Below are 19,954 nucleotides of genomic sequence, written 5' to 3'. Positions count from 1 at the left end.
ATTCTGGAAGCTGGACGTGGTATCTGATAATATGCAGTGTTAGTTAACATACTTTTTTTAGTCTTCACAGTGTTGAATTCAGTAGGTAGTTGTTTCTCATTCTGACTATAGTAAATTCAGCAATTTAAACCCCAAGCATTTAAAAAATCATGAGTCACTCCTTCCCTCCACAAAATCACAAGATTGGGTTAAAAATCATGAGATTTTAAAGATAACTTCGGAGGAGGTTTATTTCCTTCTCCTTTCTGAGCCTTTAGGTAACATTTGGGTCACATTTTCCACATTTTCTCCACAGCTGTGAAAGCTGAGATTCTCACAATGCTGGGACTTAGGGCTTTAAGAAAAATACCAGATACTGTGAGTGTGAATGAAGATACAGAAGAAATGAATCCAGATAATTCTTCTGAAGTAAAAAGTAAACTTTGTCAAGAGTTGCTAAGTACAAAAAAATAAAAAGAATTTGTGCATATGCTTACCTAAAAAATGTAGAAAAAATAGATTTAGGTTAAAAGTGCCAAATGAAAATTCATCTATTGAAGTAGAAGAGAAGAACATTGAATGTGCTGATTCTGCAAGTGAGATGTTTTATTCCATCACCAGCATCTCCATCATAAAAACCTAGAAGCTACGACATAATTTATTCCTGACTGTCCATCAGTGGTTCAACATCAGATTAATTGAAGAGAAGTGTTTTGTTTGTCTTTGATGCCCCAAAAATGAAAATGATCAATCTATGGTTATTCCATAAAAACAAATGTGAGGCAGATAATTGATCTCTGAAAGTTGCTAAGTAATACAAGTGAAGAAATAGTGGGGGCAGAGAATAATTATAAAAAAAGAACTCAGAGAATCAACATTAAGGATATTAACGCACGGGGGTTGGTTGAACATGAGAAATTACCTTGTAATAGCTACAAGCATTCTTACGTATCAGAGGGGTAGCCGTGTTAGTCTGGATCTGTAAAAGCAACAAAGAATCCTGTGGCACCTTATAGACTAACAGACGTTTTGCAGCATGAGCTTTCGTGGGTGAATACCCACTTCTTCAGATGCAAGTCTTGCATCTGAAGAAGTGGGTATTCACCCACGAAAGCTCATGCTGCAAAACGTCTGTTAGTCTATAAGGTGCCACAGGATTCTTTGAAGCATTCTTACAAAGATATAGGTCAACATTTGAAAAGAAAGCTGCAGAATGTTGTGTGAAGGTTGGTAAAGATACTGTCTAACCATCGAGAAAAAACTATGGCAAAGAGTTCTTTGCCATTTTCTCTGACAGAGGAAAAAAAAAGAAAAGATGATGTGCTTCTCAGCTGCAGTCACCCAAATTCTGACTTGGTGTTCAAGAAACAATACAGACCTCTTGGAGAAAAGTTAAAGCACTTGATGGAAGTTCAAAATTCTTCCTCAAACACTGTTAGGGTCATGGTTTGTTGTATGAATGAGAATTGATGGCTCAGCTTCACAAATACATTCGGTGAAACTCAAGAAATTGTCTCTATACTTGCATATTCAGCTACCGTGAATATGCTGAAATTTACACTAAGCATGAGGACATTAGATAAAAACATAGCGTGCATATTTTACACAACAGAGGGCTCTACAAAGAGGTGCTAAACTTTCGAAAAGTCATTGAAGGAGCTTTTGAAGGGACTTGGCAGATTATGGGCAGATGACACTGTTGTCACAGTCTCAGTGGAAATCTGGTTTAATAATATAATTAACAACAAAGAACTGAAACCACAGAAGGAGATAACTGAGAAACAATTCAGAGAATGTATGGAATGTCTTTATTACTTAGCCAACGTGATTTTTACCACATAAAAAGTTCATAAACTTAGCCCAGAACAGGAAAAAGAGGCTGAAGCCTGGATGATAGAATGGAATTCTGGGTTCTTCTCCAGCATTTAAAATGTAAGATTCAGATTTCTATCCCATATCTATGTATGGGAAAGTGATTATGCTACAGTTTGTTGTCTCAAAATGGTAGAACATTATGGAAATAAAATCACAGGCGACAAGACAGTTAAAGATCAACACTCCTGTTTAACCATCTCAGCATTAATTAGGTGTGGTTTTGGCACATTCAGGTTGACTAGATTGCAAGTTTGTAAATAGACAAAATCCCAGATTCTCAAAGGTATTTAGGCCTCACGGCAATTAGCCAAACTGGTTTAGGAGCCTAAATATCTAAAGAGATTTAGGCACATTAGAGCCAAATCCCATTGACTGAAAATGTGGGGTGGAAGGGTTCTGAAAAATGTAAATTTTTCATGTTAAGGAGAATTGCACATCCCTCTCTCCTTGCTTTTTTTTTTCTGAAAAAAGGTCATAATTACACATAATCTACTGCTCCATGATGTATAAACACTCTACAACAGTTAGATTGTTCTTGCTCCATACATGTGTGCATAGTAGTGTATTTGGGGATGCGTCCACAAGGAGTTGAGCCTTCCTCCTTCATGGATCAAATCACCTGGAAAGGAGTAGGGAGGAAGTGTGGCTATGATCTTGTGCTCCTCATCCTCACTGGCCTGCAAAGTGGGGTTGGTGCAATACTGCAGGTAGCACTTCAAAACTTGCAAATTGAGTCCATAGTGTACAGTAAGAATGTGACAAAGGGCAAAACATGGTGAAAAATACAGACTTTCATTTCCTCATCCTAAAGGCTAGGCAGATCCATCAATCTTCCTAAAAGGTTTCACAAAAAAGAATGTGGAAAGAATCCTGAAAAATAATGTTGCTGTGTTCTTTCTACATGAAGAAGGTGGTTTCCTCTAATTCTTATGTTTATTATCAAATTATCTTGTTATTGGTTTAAGTTGATACATGATATGCAAGAGTTATAATAAAGGTATAGTCGTGTGTGTGTGTATAATATAATCATACACATATATATATGATTGTGTGTGTGTGTGTGTGTGTGTGTGTGTGTGTGCGCACATACTAATAATAGTTCAGCATTTTATGTCCTCAGCACTTCAGGCTTGTTTATCTGTACAAAGTCAATTTCCCACAGAAAAGGTCTGTGTTCCTCTTCCTGCCTTGCATCATATGGACTGAGACCACAACACTGTTCTACTTAAGGAGTAGCAAGCCAGAAGCTGTTTGGAAGAGACAGTCACATATTATTGGGTTAGGTTACCTGGAGATCTACAGGAATTGCTAGAGAAAGTCCTATGGACTCAGGGTTCCTTTGCAGCTAAATACTGCTCTGAACTCCTCTTCCCCACCCTTCCCAGTTGCAATAATACTTTTCACAAAGGCTGCCTGGCTGCAGTGATAGGTCCTTATGCGCTGTGTGGAAATACCTGTCATGCTGCTCAGAATTTAATTGTAAAATGCACTTGATCTCTAAATTATGCTTCTTCACCTGAAGAGCATAACGTGTTGAGTTCCTATTCCAGTCTCCACCACTGGCTTGGCCACAGGATCCTCAGTGCTACATGGCAGCACTATCACATAAGTGGTGTGGAGATTCGTACACAACTACATGACAAGAAAGAATACTATAGTGCAGTCACCTTTCCCCTCCCTGCAGTCCCTCCTGACATTTCTTTGAACCTTTAGACCCTTTTGCTTACTGTGCTGGGGAACATATGGCCCCCAGTCACTACACATCATGTAGGTTTGTGATCGTAGAATAGAATTGCAGCTGTGCAAGCACTAGAATACTCCAACATGGATTCAACTCTCAAGCATTTGGCAATAGTTCAGAAAAGGAGCTTAATCTGGTTTCATCTAAAATTGTTTTTCTTTGTTCTAAAACATCCCCCATGATCTCGCCGTGTTTGATATCTGATCACAATGTAATGGGGAATGATGAAAAACAGAATACATGGAAGTCCAGCAAAGTGCCTTTTTGCAGATATTTTTCCCTAACCTGTGGTGGGTTGATGGTGGAGGAACACCCTCACCCGACCCCAACCCCCAGATTACAACATTCAAGGTCATTTTCCTTTCATCTGAATTAATTATATATTAATAAAAGGCTGCACTCATCCTATTCGTATCTGTAATTAAGGGTAAATATAATAGTTTCAGAAATCTGCTTCCCATCCATTAGGTTTTTAAAAAATGATTAAAGTGAAACAATTATTCGGTTGCAAAAAATCATTTTGGTTTGAAAAGCAAAGTTTCAGCTGTATGATTGAAGCAGTTCAATTTTTTTTAAACTACCACTCAGGTATTAATCAGTTTTGATCAATACAATTTTTTCTTTTTAAAAAACTCAGTTTGTGATTTCATTTTCTGTATGAAGTGAAGGTTTCCTGGCTAAAATTAAAAGAAGACAGGGCTGAGGGTGTATTAGAAACACAGACCGAGTTCCAGGTGACAAACAAACAAACAAAAAATCCAAATTGACAAAGAACTGCTGGGTGTCTGAATCTGGTAATGGATCTTGCTGTGTTGAGATTGCTTTTCTTCTGTAATTTTTTTTAACTCAAATTTTGAAATCTGACTGGAAAATTCAGTGTTATATTCTTTGTTTTTGATAATTCAGTGTACACTACAAACTATACAGTTCTGAAGGGCGGCAGGGGTGTGGGGGAGGGATTTGCACAGAGAATGCTAAATTGAAGGAATATGTCTGTAAGATTTATACAGTTTAGCTCAAAGATATGCAGCATCTTGTTTCCTGTGTTTCCTGGGTAGTATGCTGGTGGGACACAAAGATAACATCAGAACATTAGCTTGCACTAAATGGAAAACATGCAACCATTTTAACCCTGTCTAAAGTCAGGAGAGGAGTTTGACAGATGTAACACTTAACTTGCAAGTCCATCATTTCTTAATGGCAAATATGAATTTTGAATGCCTAATAATTCGTACAATTATGGGCAAATATGGACAAAGAGCCTTAAATAGTATGTAATCTGTGGCTTCATGGTTTGTAAATGTTTTCTCATTCTCTTTGTTGCAGGCTATTAATAATGTGACATGTAGGCTGAACAATAATAAATGCCCATTGTTCTTTTTACCTGCATCTCAGAATAAATACATATATATTTTTATCTTATTTTTCCACAGTGCAGTGTTTAGGGAGGCCTCCTTAACTGCACAGAAATGCATGTTTTTGTTGCCTTGAAGAATGACTTTGTTGTCCTAGTGAAAAACAAAGGTTTAAAAAAAAAAAGAAGAAATTAGTCTATGTGACGATGATGAAAGTTCATTAGACAGCAATGCTTTTTCAGGAAAGACTGATCTTTATTATAGATAAGAAGCTGCTTATAACATCCTACTTTACATGAAAATTATTGATGGTAAAATATGTAGTAGTAATTGTGACCATGCTGTACATGCAAAGGTAATGCGCATTCATATACCAACAATATACACATCAACTCCTTGAATGAACAAACCCTACAAGCAACCAAGGCAGTATCATAATGTTGGAAGTTCTTTCTTGCAGTCTTTCTTAAACTTTTGCATATTTCTGTTCACACGTGTCCACAGTACCAGAATGCTGCATTATATATAATCCATATATTATTATCTACCTTTGTAGATTTATGTCATCAAGCATTTAGTACCAAGGAATTAGTAATCATTATAAAAAGACGATGAGTGGCAAAGAGAAGTAACCAATAACTAAACAAAAAAAAAATGGATTGCTTTTAAGATTATTATCACTTCTTATTTCCAATATAGTTGTCTTAAGTTTTCTGTCTATAGAGATCTCACAACCTTTCCAGGTCTTTTAATGAAGAAAACAAAAAATATAATGTGTGCACGTCATTTTAGATTAACCAAGATTCATTTTATTTGTACAAAAATTCAAACTCCATTTTTATGTATATTCTTTTAAAAAAAATCATTTACATCAAGTAGGATGTATGTAGAAAGCTCTAAGGCTGGTTGTGAGTTAAATCTTTCAGACCACTAGACACATGGATAATCCATGTACAGATTAGCTGGTCTGTCTTTATGTGAACAATGTATGTATGATAAAAAATACATGGTTGAGTAGGATTTTTGTGGCTAGCGGTCTTTCATTCCAGAATAAATTATTCAATAAAAGACATTCAATAAAATTGTTTGTTTCAATAGTATACTCAGAATGAGTTGATAACTTTTTCAGTCAGTTTTGTATGTATTTCTTTGCCATTATTCGACTCACTTGCAAACATTTTTGTCAGTGCAGGTGTGTATCAAAAAGAGCATAGTCACCACAGGTGTATATTAAATAATTGCTAAATGTAAAGATATTAGCCACAAGAAAGTTGAGAATAACATTCTCACATTTTTAAAACCTTTGTAAATTACATCCTTTTGGAATTTCTATAAAGCCAAATGCTAGACAGCACATTATGTAAAAAGCCCTAAAATAGAATCAATCAAGGATTACTTGTTGATAACCCATTAGTTATTTACACATTGCTCATCTGGAATAAAAGTAAGATAGTTTTATAGAATCAAAAGTTATCTTTGGATGTTTCTAGAAGTATAGTTAGCGAATAAGGATGTTTTAATTTCTGATTTTCCAGTTCATGGGTCATATTTGACCAACTGCTTTCATTAGAAGACATGCCACTTTGTTGAGCTATTTAGGAATCAAAAAGACTGTCTTAATTTAAAACAAGGAGCCTTTGTTTTAGTTGGTGACTGCCTTGTGAAATTTTTCAGTTCTCAGCGGGTTAACCAGGGAACAGGGGCAGAGTCATAATTGGCCTATTTAGAGTATTTTGCATGTGAATAGTGTGTTAGTGAAGCATTACTAAGTCTGTTGTGAGTGACATGGTGATTAGAATTTAGATTAGGGAAAACACATTCTGTACTTTATCAAGTACAGTAATTAGTTCAGTCAGTAAAAGTTGATTACAAGTAACGATAAAGTTAGATTTTTGGTACTTAATTTTAAAATTTCTTTATTAAATGGTAAATTTGTTCTTAATATAAATGGTAGTATCTACACCTGTTTTATTGCATATCAGAATAATTAAAAGAACAATGTGTTCAATTCAGAGTATAATCAGGGGATTTATATATTATGGGTAAGTTTCAACGTAGTTTATAGCAAATAGAATCTTACTCTTAGAAAATTGTTCTTCTTTCATACTCTCTTACAGACTAAAATTTGTCTTTTATTGTGGTCAGATACTGTTTCCTGCTATTTCATAGAAACTAGACTCCTTTCTTGACTGAGTAAATCTTGCATTTGTGGATGTGCATCTTGTTATATATAATACAAACATAAACTAGATATACTTAAAAGTCCTTCGCTGCTGCTGCTGCTGCTCTCCAATAGCCTTAGATATTTTGGGGTTATTTTTTTCCAATAACTTGCTAAATTAGCCAGGTTTTTTTGCAATGTGTAATTTTATTTTTACATCTTAATCAAATATTGTGTACTTGGTGTGTATATTTTGTATGGTATCTGCTTTGTATATTTCATGCACAGACATGAAAGTCTTTGCTATACGCAGATAGTCAATTTAGCTAGTTTAATACACACTGAACCATAATATTAGCAACAGGATAAAGGTTTTTTTGTTACCAAAAATATGTTTACAGACACATTTTGTCTGCTGTGAAGAAAATGAATTGTATTCAAATATATTTCTTCAATGTAGCTTCAAAAGTTTGTTCTAAACAATGATCGTATTTGCATAAAAAGGCGTAAGTCTACTTCAAATGTAAGTAATTCTAGGGTTTGGTTTTTTTTGTTAAATAATTTACTCTATAAAGCATCTTTAGCAAAGGGAAAGACCCTAAACTGGAAATGTTTAGTACTGTGTACTTTAAAATCTTGGACGCTCTTAAATAGTATTTCAGTTTGCTTCATGCAGGTTTCTTTACATTGTTATTTTAAGCAATAAGAAATGGCTGGTGGCCGGGAAAGTTAGATTTCACAATATCTATTTTTAAAATCTTTTAGCAAAGTCTCCTTGGAGGTGACATGGATATTGGCAACCCAGGAGCTCTCTCACCCACCAAACCTGGCTCTCAGTACTATCAGTATTCTAGCAATAACCCCCGAAGGAGGCCTCTTCACAGTACTTCTATGGGTGAGTTACTTCGTCTTGCTTTTTTCCCCCCATTAAAAAATAACAATTGAAGTTTCATTTTATTTAACAACATTTTATAGTAAAAGCAATAATCTAACTGAAAACGACAGAGCATGCTTGTACTTCCAGCTGGCAATACAAACGGGCTTTTTTTTTAATGTTAGCTGATTCTTTGCTTTCCCTTGGTTGCACACACAAGGGTCCTTTTAAAAACAAAACCATCTAAGGAGGGAACAAATTATCTAACACTCCAAATCTACACATTCACTCTTTCCCGGCAACTTTCCATCAAACTTCCTGATCTCAGTAAGTAGCAATGGTGTCCATTTTATTTTACCAAAATGCTAAAAGTCTAGACTAAAGCTGTAAGAAGCATAATCAGGTAGCTTGTTGTTCGGCAAATTTCAAAGAAAACATGTCTTACAATGGCATTTTATCTTTTTTTCAGAAGTACAAACAAAGAAAGTTCGAAAAGTTCCTCCGGGTTTACCATCATCAGTAAGTACTGCTTGTCTGCCAAGCTTGTTTGTGTTTTCTTTTGCTTTGTTTGATGAAAAGTGGTTATAAGTGAATCCAATTCCAAGCTCGTAGAGCATTTATCAATAAAGACTGTAGACAAGGTAAGGATAGTCTAAAAATCTTGTCACTTGACCAAACTTTGAAGTGATTAATTACACGATGAGGACAAATATGTCTTGGTCATGTTGATTTTCAGCAGGGGAAACTCCAAAGAGAGCGCTGGAAAGATGCCTGAAGTTTGGGTAGTTACCTGTACGTGGCTCTGGATAGAATGAGCATTAGTTTCACGTGTTGGTTAACTTCTTTGTCAGTATTATGATGATTTATGGATTTGCATTTTAAAAGAGATTTGTGGAAAGGATTTATGAGAAATTTACATGGGTCTCAGCCCAGAATACAGGGAGAACATCTTTATTTTCTACTGATGTACCTGAATTAGAGTTATAAAAGTAACTGCATCAGTAGCTGCCTACATGTGTGATACCAGGTGTCAACCAGTGGAATCCAGCTGTTGCCAAAGGCATTATGGGTTATTTAATAAATAAAGATATAGTCAATAATTACTCAGAGTCCCACTCTCTCCCCGCACCAAATATGATATATACTTGTAATGAATATCCTTGATTAATTTTTTTGTGGGAATATGGATACTATCTCAGATAAACAGATACATTTTTTTCAGTGATTACCTTGAAATCTATATCACAGGCAATTAAAAGCTGAAAAGTCTCTTCAGCTGTATATAATCATTTCTTATGTGATCCAAATAACTTTTCATTTGATTTTTCTCATCTGCCAACATTTGATAGATTCTTCTTTTTCTTCTTCTTTTATTTTTGCTGAAAAAAAAATTAACAAATGTATATTACAGCTTTTAAAGCTATTTATCTCAGTGTAATGTACTGTACATTTATAATAGCCTTAATAGAGACAATAAAGAATTACAATAAGTATAGCTTCTAAGTTTTAGTATGACTAAGAATGATATTTTTCTCTGCACCTTCCCATTAGTTTTGTTTGTGCTGCACTGTTATATATGTGGATACAGCATTACATCTGTGCTAAAAAATATATTGGATAGATTTTCAAATCAATAGCTGTAAACAAAAAAATCTTATTCAGAAAAACGGACAACTTTTTTCACATCATAACCATATTTCCATTATCTATAAATGTGAGTATTAGGAAGTGTTAAGTGATAATCAATGTAGCCAAATATATGAACAAATTAACTTGTTAATCTGAGATGGATTTTTTGTTTTTATTGTAAACCCAATTAAAATTGAAGTTTACAAACTAACATGTTTTAAAGAGGCTCATTTACACCTGTGAATGTGAGAAACTGTAGTCTCATTACTACTCATTTTAGAAATAATAAAATTGAAATCTGAAAGGGAAAGACTATGCATATCACCATTTAAATATGAGTGGCGAGGTGGCTGAGGTAATAATATCTTTCATTGGACCCACTTCTGTTGGTGAGAGAGAGAAGCTTAGAAGAGCTCTGTGTAAATCTGAAAACTTGTCTCTCTCGCCAACAGAAGTGGGTCCAATGAAAGATATTGTCTCACTAACCTTGTCTCTCCAATATCCTGGGACCTACATGGCTACAATTGGAACAATTAATTTAAATGTTCCAATTATTGTGTTGCTTGTCATATTGAACGTATATGAATATGTATCATTTTATTGTTGAAATATGGAAATTATGAAAACAAAAGTTGCTAGTAATAGACATTTTTTACTAAAAAGTCACTATACCTATTTTTAAAGTTTACTTAGCTATGTATTTTTACTGGCCCTTTACAGAAATAGTTAATATCCCCCCCAAAGGGGATTTTATGAGTGGTTTTATGCTTGAAGTTAGCCGTGGATTTAATTTAGATGAAACTTTAGCTTTTAATAGCTTATATGACAACCTCAAATGATATATTCCTCACAGCTGTTTACATTTTGAAGCAAGCCAGTACATAATATGGATAATATTAAATACAGTAAAATGTATCTTTGAATGTTCTGGAATGGCAGAATAGCTTTGTGCTGTAAAAGCGACATACTTTTGCCGTAAGGCACAAATTCTTAAAGATGCAGTGCTGTATTTTCTACCTTATCTTTAAAATTAACGATTAGCTTTTTCCGGGATTCAGAATATTGTATATTTCTTTCTGATACACAATCTATTTGTGTGCTATAATGTCTGTTTTCTACTTGCTTAATCATTGTCATACAAAAATTTTCCATAATTTCTTATGAATTAAAAATATTTCCCTGTAGACAGCAAACCACTTCAGGACAATTACAGATACTGTTGTATTCTTGTCATAAGGAGAGAGTTTTATTATGATGTTGTCTGCAGTCTAGTCTCACTGTGGAGATAAGGTTGATAGGTGTTTCTATTAGAAACCTCTACAGTCAGGGTCTTAAAACTCTGCAGTAAAAGTTTGCTTTGGACAGATTCTGAACTCACAAGAACCAGAAGCATTTGACTTTTGTGCACAATCATATCAAACCTCTTCCTCCTTTAAACATTTTTTTAAAAATTCTGTTTTACATTATTGAAATACTTAACCTTTTAAACACTCATAGAACCTGGGTTCTTTTTAAAATAATATTTATAGGCCAAATAATTCTTAAGGTGAACTGTACCCCTCAACTTTGTGAAATTTGAAATTGTGTTTTACTAGGTATACAGTAAACAAAACAAAACCCGCAAACCTCCCCTCTGCCACTCATTTCCCCCCAAAATACTTTAATTGTGCAAAGTGTTACCTAATCAGAATATGTGATAAATTAAATGTAAATATTCAGTGACAAGAATATAACAAAGATTCTTAGAGATGCATAACATAAGTGTGTTTGCATAAATATGACTGGCTTTGGTTTTGTGCTATACATTAATATATATCATGAGAAATCATTTGCAAACTTTATAGATTTAATCCGAGCCATTGTCATCCCTAAAAGAATAATGCATCTTTTAAAAGGATCAAAGTATATGTGTGTGATACACCTTGCATCATTAGCCTAGATGGGACCGTTATGTTGGATAAACAATATGCATTTCTAAATTGAGTAAATAGATTACATTGCATTTAGCTGATAGGATGAAAATATTATTGTCTTTCTATTAAAATACTTGTATTAAATTGGTCTCACTATTATTTATACGATGCATTACAAAGGATTTTGGGGAACAGTTTCAGCTGGTTGAATATATTAATGCTCTTATACAAAATTTCTGCGATCGGTTGTAGCAAATACGTTGTCTCTTGCTTTTACTGAAAATGATGGTTGATGTTGAAAGCAAAGGCAATTAAACTGTAAAAATATCAGAGTTCAAATAGTATTAGGTTCTGACTTAAACACAAAGTTCAGAGTTAAGGCTGAAATGTCATCTTTAAAAATTCACCCTATTGTGACAAGGTGCATTCCAAACAGTGCATGATCTGCCTTGTCTTTATTCAGAAACACTGCAGTGGCTGTGGGGGAAAGAAAACATATAAGTCTGGCCTCCACAGCAAGCTCCAGTCTGGCAGAATGAATGAATGAATGAATGAATGACACTTTTCATCTTATGATCTCAAAGCTCTTTATCAGCACTATGTAGCTGAGCCCTTACTCCCATTGGGGGCTGTACATACGTTTCGTTGCAAGAAGAGGACAAACTTGTAACTTGGGGTGGAATAACATTTCTGAACCCCAATAAACTGGATTTAAATAAGTATACAAGTCCCAGAATGTTGTTTCATACCAACACCCTCTATACTTACCGAATATTATGTTACCTAATCAATCTTCCTAGGTAAATCGATATGCTATTTCACACAGCATGTACAAAATATCTTTCCCTAACACATTCATGTTGCCCTTTGTAAAGAATATCTCAGCTTCTCCTGTTTTCGTGGTTTCAGGAACTCAGGCCAATTTCAAGTTTTAAGTCTGGATTTGTTTTCCACATTGTCAGTTTGACCTAGCTTTCAGAGCATCGTATTGGTAGTTAGGAGATCTAGATTCTGTTCCTCACTCTGCTTGGCTTGTGGTGTTAATTTGAGCATGTCACAACCTCTTTGTGCCTCAGTTCCCAATATGTAAATAGGGTGACAGTACTTCCTTTGACTATCTCGATTATAATCTTCTGGGGCAAGGAGTGTCTCTTACTTGTACAATGCCTAGCATAAAGGGACCCAGATCCCTGGGTGTGTAGGTCATATCATAATAAAAATAATTATAGTATCTACCTTTGTAAAGTGCTTTGCAAATCTTTGATGAAATCTGCTATAGAAGTTTATTAGCCAGCACATTCCAGACCAAAATATTCCTGATTCTGATTCTGCTGTATTTGTATCTCCTTATCTTCAGTTTCCTTCCTCTGTAACCTGAAGCTTTTATCCATTTTGGTCACTGGCAGTTTAATCACATCTGACCTTTTACTAATATATGTACCTAGTGCTCATGAGGTATATCTTATATTGCTCCTCTTATCTTGACCACTGGAAAATTGAGAGCAAAACACAATGGGCCATACTGTTCCCTCCATCTCCATGAGTGAAGAGGATGAAATCTGGCATATATAGGATGGACACAAAAGTGAGGAATGGTTTCTTTTCTCACTCTGTGCCTCCTACCCTGAGGGTCCAGGAGGGGAAGATGTAGAGCTGGCTACACTAGCCTTTCACCACCTAGAGAGTCCCCTAATCCTCAAATTGCCAGCTCATCCAACTTTGATCTCTTTTTGCACACACTGAGAGCCACAACTTTGCCCATGGAGTCTGGGAGTGAAAAGATCAATTGTTAATTCACCTCCTTGAGATGCAGTTTTGCAAGAAGAGCAGTTTGTCTGAAATGAGTATTTTATTATGATTATTAATTTATTTTATAATACATACAGTGTAGAGCACTTCCAGTGTCTTCTATGCTATTGAAACGAAGATACATTCTCAGCCTCAGTGAATTTATGATCCAAACTGGACACAGACAAAATTGTTATGGCACATAATACACCAGATGAAAGCTCAGTCTCTTAGTCCTGTGGGCTTGTTGGGGAAAATCATTATTGAAAGCCTTTGTGAAACAAATGTGCTTTAAAAGGGGATGTGAATGGAGCATGGTCATATGGAAGAAGGGAAACAATAGCATTCCAAGCTTAGGATGTGGAATGAAAGAAGATGTGAAAATGAGACTAGAAGGAAAGAGAGAGCAGTTAGAAGGGATATTTGGGAGGAGCCTACTGGATGAGTAGTATGCAGAAATAAAGAACAAAGATATATGCAGTGTGGTTAATTGAGTAAGGCCTTAAGGCTCAGGTTAGAATTTAAGGTTTAAGCAGATTTGAGGTTTCATAAGTTTAAGTGACCTCCATCACAATGACTTTGTACCCGAGAATCGAAAGTCTATGCACGTCTTAATTGCCCAAACCTACTAGCTATTGCAACAGCTGCCAGGAACAGAGTAAAATAGTTGATAACTTTAAAAGGACAGAGAAGTCATCTCTTGGTAGGAGGTTTAGGATGCAAGTAGCTTATGCACGTGGTTTGATTGTGAACAGAGTGGGTGAGATATTTTAAATAAGCCTATTGGGATGAATAGTCAGGAATGCAACCTACCTTAATTTTAGTCCTGCAGAAATGTGAGGGGTGATTGGGAGTGAAGAGGGAGAAGCTCAGAAAAAGAGAAATCATGGCATTCCCTCCAGTCACTCACATGCTCTAGTGAGGCTCTTTGCTCCTGAGGATGAAACCAGGTCAACATTTCAAACAGTGGCTGCTTATAAGTTTTCCAAGTCTTAAGTTATCTTTCTCTGTAATAAAGCTTTCCAGTAGCATGAACAAGCCTACTTGATATCTTTAGTAATCTGATTTTCTCTGTTCTGTGTGGTGTGATTTTAGACTTGTAAATCGTGTTATTAAATGCAGCAATTATTGTGTCATTCAGTAGTTCTCAACTGTCTCCATTCTAGGATTCCCTTTTCACCACCAGAACTGTGACGTTCGGGGGATCACCCAGGCCAGTGAGGGCTTCTGTCACCACTTGCCCTGTAACCGAGGGGAGCCTAAATGCTGTGCTGCTGTGGCTCAGATCCCTGACACTAGTACTCAGCCCAGTGCCTTACCCTGGCTTCTGCCAGCCTAGTTATGCCTTGGAAGGCGACATCAACAGCCCTTCCAGTCCCGCATCTCCTGGCTGGAGCCTGGGCTTTAGGATCTTGTAGGGTGAGAGATCTGAGCCCGGATGTCTACACAGAAATGAAAGAGCCCCACAGCTCGAGCCCTGTGAACTGAAGTCGGCTGGCATGGGCCAGCCGCAGGTTTTTCTTTGCTTGTAGACACAGCCTATATTAGATATGATCCGCTTTCTAATACAAGTTACCTGTTGCCTTTGCACATTACCTCAACATATCCCCTAAGTGAACGGGGATCCAGTGTTTCACAGGCAGCTTCCTACCTAGAGGTTGGCCCTCAGCTTCTGGTTGCCTTTCACTTCAAACCCCTTCCATTTTAAAAGGGTTCGCAATTTGTGTTTTCTTCATTATAGATATTCAAAGTGGGGAAATCCCTAATTGTCTCAATGTCTTCCCGTTAACTCTAATGGCCCACCAGTTGTCTCTTCCTGGGTTGTACCAAGCTAGGTGCTTGGAGCTAGTCTCATCTATCTGGTTGAGGAGGCAGCCCCTGACTGACCACCACCCTGCTGTAAGATGAAGGTGAAACTGCGCCACCAGTTATGAGCATCGATTATGTATCAGTTTTCTCTCTATATCCAAATACATAAAGTCATAATCACAGTCTATATTAATCTCATAATGGCCATCAAGTTCAGAACATTACAAGTGTTCATAAAAGACCTTACTCAATATACTTTTATAATACAATAATGCAGTATGCAATTGGTTGCTTTGACTACTCATTTTTGCAGTTTAAACCTGCTGAGTTCTCCCCTTGGAGTGTCTGGACCTTGACTGTCACAAGGACCATCCCAGGATCCTCTGGCCATCTGTCTGGTACTTCCTTCTCACTTAGCAACATAGGAAGAGCAGAGAGGTTGCAACCAGTTGATACCTATTTTTTACCTCCCCAGGAGGAGATGCAATCCCTCAGGTTGAGAAATCTATGTTCTGTGCTGTCCCTGGAGAGAAGCGTTCAGAGTAAGCCAATGCTGATCATTGGAGCATTCAGCAAAGGCAGAACCACTTTCAGCAAGGAAAATACTGGAGTCTTTTCTGAGCTTTAACAAGTTATTTAAAACTTTGCCACATGCAAGCCAACAAATTTCATTATGGAACAGGAGCAGCTGATGTTGAGTGCCCATTTCTTCCAATAAGATAGCAAAGAGGCTTTAACAGAGTTTGCAACTTTAACATTCTCATTAGGTACCTTTTCCAGTTCCATTGGCATTGTCTTTGCCACCAAAGCTTTTTGGTCCAAATGGCTTGGAGTGCAATTCTAGTCACAAAGCCACTGTGTTTTGCTGTCATAGCTTGGGCTCTGTCAATAAAAATACCAGTAAAGCAAAGCAAAGCCAATCCAGATGTGAAAACTGATTTTTAAAAGCTTCAGATTATTTTTTTCCTGTCATGTTAACATGGCATTTCCTTTCAGTGGTAGAATCTCTGTGTATGGCCCACTCATCCCAGACAAATATTAAAAATAAGACAGAAGAAGACACATCTGTGTTGTCATCCAGTTGTATTGAGAAGTATTGGCTTCTTTTAAACAGCTGTTCCTGAACACCTGTAACTGTGTAATGAATTCATCAGCTGACTGCATCTTTGGCGAAGGAATCTGCTTTGACTTCTCTGTAGATCAGTCAAGCAGATCCCAATATCCGAAATGCAGGGCGCGTTTAGTGTTTCCCTAATTATTTGAGGGATACCAGTAGTGTGATGCTTGAAGAGCTTTTGTTTATGGAACTGCCACTTAATAAAAGTCTTCTAATTTTGTATACCCATAAACTTTCAGATTAAAAATTCAGTGGGTTTCTCTAGTAAAGATGGATGTTTGGTCTCCAAATGAGTCAATGGGCCTTCCTTTAAATGTCTGTAAGCATGCACCAGAATCCTTTGCTAGCTACTGCAACAACTGCATTGAAGTACTAGGGTAGCTGTCTTGGTCTGAGTCCATCAGAGAGGGAAGTCAGCCTGCAGTCCATAGAAGAGGAAAGATAAGGAGGATGGCTGCAGTGGCACTGGTGTCTGGCTCCATGGAACAGTGTAAGGAGCAGGCACTATAATCCAGGTAACTTCCCCTTGAGGGACAAACTGGACACCCAAAAAAGCCAGCAAGTTCCAGCAGAGCTGGGCCAGTATGTTGGGTGCCTGACTGCAATAAAACTGCAAAATGAAAAACTTCCAAATGCTGTGTTTGCAGGAGCATAGAGTCCACAGGGCCTTCGCTGAGATGAATGGGACCAGTTTGTACCTCTTAAATTTATTCTTGCAGACTCTTGGCAGCTTCAGTCAGGCATCACTGTGTAGTGATTCTTGGTTCATGTTTTCAAGGGTATTTCCATCACCATAAGGACTTTTATTTAAAAAAAAGTTTTAAAGGTAGAGAAAAAGAGAGGAAGGTCATGACAACCGGGTCAGCACCCCATTGTGCTAAACACTGCACAACACATGGTAAGAAACACTCCTTGCCTTGAAGGCTTTATGCCAAACAAATATATGGAGTTATACTTATCTCATACAGCTGGAAGGGACCCTGCCTTCACTAGCAGGACCAAGTACTGATTTTGCCCTAGATCCCTAAGAGGCCCCCTCAAGGATTGAGCTCACAATCCTGGCTTTAGGAGGCCAATGCTCAAGCCACTGAGCTATCCTACCCCCCCAGAATAGGGGGGAAACAAATATTAGCTCACTTCTGTTGATGGAGAAATAAGGCATAGAGAAATTAGGTGACACCCAAAATCTGTGGTAGAGCCAGGAGTTGAAACCAGATTTCTTGCGTTCCCCTCTTAACCGCAAGACCATCCCTCCTCTTTATTTATCATATATAAGGGTGTCCCTATTCATAGTGGAGGCATATTTCTTACCTGATGTTGAGTATGCTTACACGCATAACAGCTTTGACCTCATTATCTGCGCAGACAAGTGAGTGTATGACTCAGTCCCAGAGCCCTGGGAAACCTCTATCTTATTCCAAAACTAAGATAATGAAAATGTTACTGTGATGCCATCTGGAGTTTCCCTAAAGCTTAGGTCTGGTTGTGTGGGTTTCCTATGGGAAGGACATGTTAATGGATGGGAGAGAGAAGTCTGTGATAACTTGGCTGAGGAGAGCTGGGGAGCAGAGAACTATGAGGCATTCAGTTTATGCTTTCGCTGTATATTTTAATGTATGCTAATGTTAAACATTAGAGGAGGACTAAGCTATTTTTTAAAAGCCAGCCTTATGAATTGTCCTAAACCTTAGCTTCAAGTATCCAATTTAACCAAATGGGAGTTTTTCAAATCAATTTGGATAAGTGTGTTTCCTATCTGTTCAAATGCTTCTGCTGCTGCCAGTGGTCCGCCTACTATGAAATCTAACTCACAAAATTAACAGTATGGTGGGATCTCAGCATCATCACTGCTGGCAGCATCTTCTGGGCTGAATGCCATCTTCAAATGTCATGCATCCTGGGGCTTCCCTGGGGTTAGAAGTGTGCAGTGTGTTCTGGGTTATCACTGACCCAGGGAAGCCCTGAAATACTTTAGTTGAAAATGGCAGCAGGCCGAGCAGTGAATGCCAGACGTTCTGAAATCCCATTATGGATTTGGTAGAGTATCAGCAAAGGTGGTGGGATCTGTTAGGGGTCTTTCTGAACTGACCTTCAGTTAGATCAGAGATGGAGGACAGATGAAGTGGAGAAAGATAAAATATTCATAAGGAGTGTTGGGTTTCATGACTGGCTCCAGGGTAAGGGGAACAACCAAAGCACTCAGAAAGAAGGAAGCAGAATAGTGGATTGGGTAGGAGGCATTAGGTGATGGGTTGAGAAGAAAAAGGAATTAATTTGGGGATCTTTGCTAGAACATTTTTATATAATTCAGTAAATACTGAGGGCTAAAGTGCTTAGCTAGCTCCACAGCAGTCTGGCTAGAAGACTACTGCAATGTGCTGCTAAGCACTATGTGTAGTGCTCCTTTGCCTAAGAGCAGTGTATACGTTATTACAAGTGCTGACATGTGTGTGCCGCCCATAGGAGCTTGTGGACATGTCCTCTGTTCTCAGAATCCCCATCACCTGTAGGCCATGTTATGCACCTCTCTGTATATACTTTATGTACCACGAGAGAACACCCATCATCCAATGCCCACATAACACACATTGCTGCCTTACATCCTTTCTCAGCCTTCTACTCAGTGTATCCAAGGGCAAAATTGAGCCCTTACTTCATATTTTCATACGAACATTTCTAGTATGTTAACTTAAACCGGCACTTTTTCAATTAGTAGAAATGTCCGCAGGTTCGGCCGATCGTGGCTCCCACTGGCTGTAGTTCGCCGCAGCCAGTGGAAGCCACGATTGGACGAACCTGCGGACGCGGCAGGTAAACAAACCAGCCCAGCCCGCTTGGGTGCTTACCCTGGCAGGCCGTGTGCCAAAGGTTGCCGATCCCTGCTTTAAACTTTTTTCAAATACATTATTAAATCAGAATCTACTGTCAACCAATGAGTTGACTGATTAAAAGATGTTCTGCTGAAAATTGTGGCACTGGAAAGTATAAAGCATTTCTTTAGAGTCAACGTGTTATGTGGGTTCTGTCCCCTCCCTCCCCCAACACACTAAAATTCAGTGAAGCTGTTGATAAAACTGTGTGTGTGTTTAAATAAATTATATATAATTCTTTAAACACAAAATAGCATTTGAAAAGCATGCTATGTTTTTTTATGCCTGGGCCTTAAATGTTTTAACTTCTAATAAAATGTAGTGCAAAATTCAAACAGTTCTAAATATTTAACTGTTTGGGCCCAAAACAGCAGTAATGAAAGGACTATTCTTAGCAGCTGGTAACACAGGCATGTGGTTATTGTGGTTTTTATTGTTTTGCTTGAGCATAGACTCCCTCTTCAGAGTAATGTAGGTAGTGCAGAGGACAACAAAGTGTTTCTCATGGCTAGAGACCTAGGGCTTTGACAATTGAATACAGAGGATTCCTAAATGCCTGCTATAAGTTCAAACTGAAATACTGTAAGTACCAAGCACATTTTTTTTCTTAAGCAGCACTTTTAGAATTGTAGTTTTTGCATAGCAGCATTTACTCTTCCTTCTGGAATTATGGTTGTATTGGAGCCTGCATATTACACCCTATTTGTGGGGAGTTTGTGCATATTCCTTGGGCTGAAACTTGATATGCAAAATTTCAGTGTAATGTATTTTCTCCTCTTTCATTAAAGCATATATATATATATATATATGTAGTGGAGCTCTCATAGTGAAACAGAATTCCCT

The 19,954-nt window shown here is 37.4% G+C and overlaps 1 protein-coding gene across 3 annotated transcripts in view; it reads left to right on the top strand.

Annotated features, from left to right (window-relative positions):
- TCF4 (transcription factor 4) overlaps nt 1-19,954 on the top strand; it is a 329,775-nt gene that overhangs the window by 201,203 nt on the left and 108,618 nt on the right. For all 3 annotated transcript variants that reach the window (XM_045020695.1, XM_045020697.1, XM_045020696.1), the window contains 2 exons: nt 7,877-8,006; nt 8,455-8,504. In XM_045020695.1, coding sequence (XP_044876630.1) covers nt 7,877-8,006; nt 8,455-8,504 — 180 coding nt within the window. The remainder of the gene's footprint in view (nt 1-7,876; nt 8,007-8,454; nt 8,505-19,954) is intronic.

Source organism: Mauremys mutica, chromosome 6, assembly GCF_020497125.1.
Source record: "Mauremys mutica isolate MM-2020 ecotype Southern chromosome 6, ASM2049712v1, whole genome shotgun sequence".
Classification (NCBI taxonomy): Eukaryota; Metazoa; Chordata; order Testudines; family Geoemydidae; genus Mauremys; species Mauremys mutica.
This window is presented reverse-complemented; position numbering and strand designations above follow the sequence as displayed.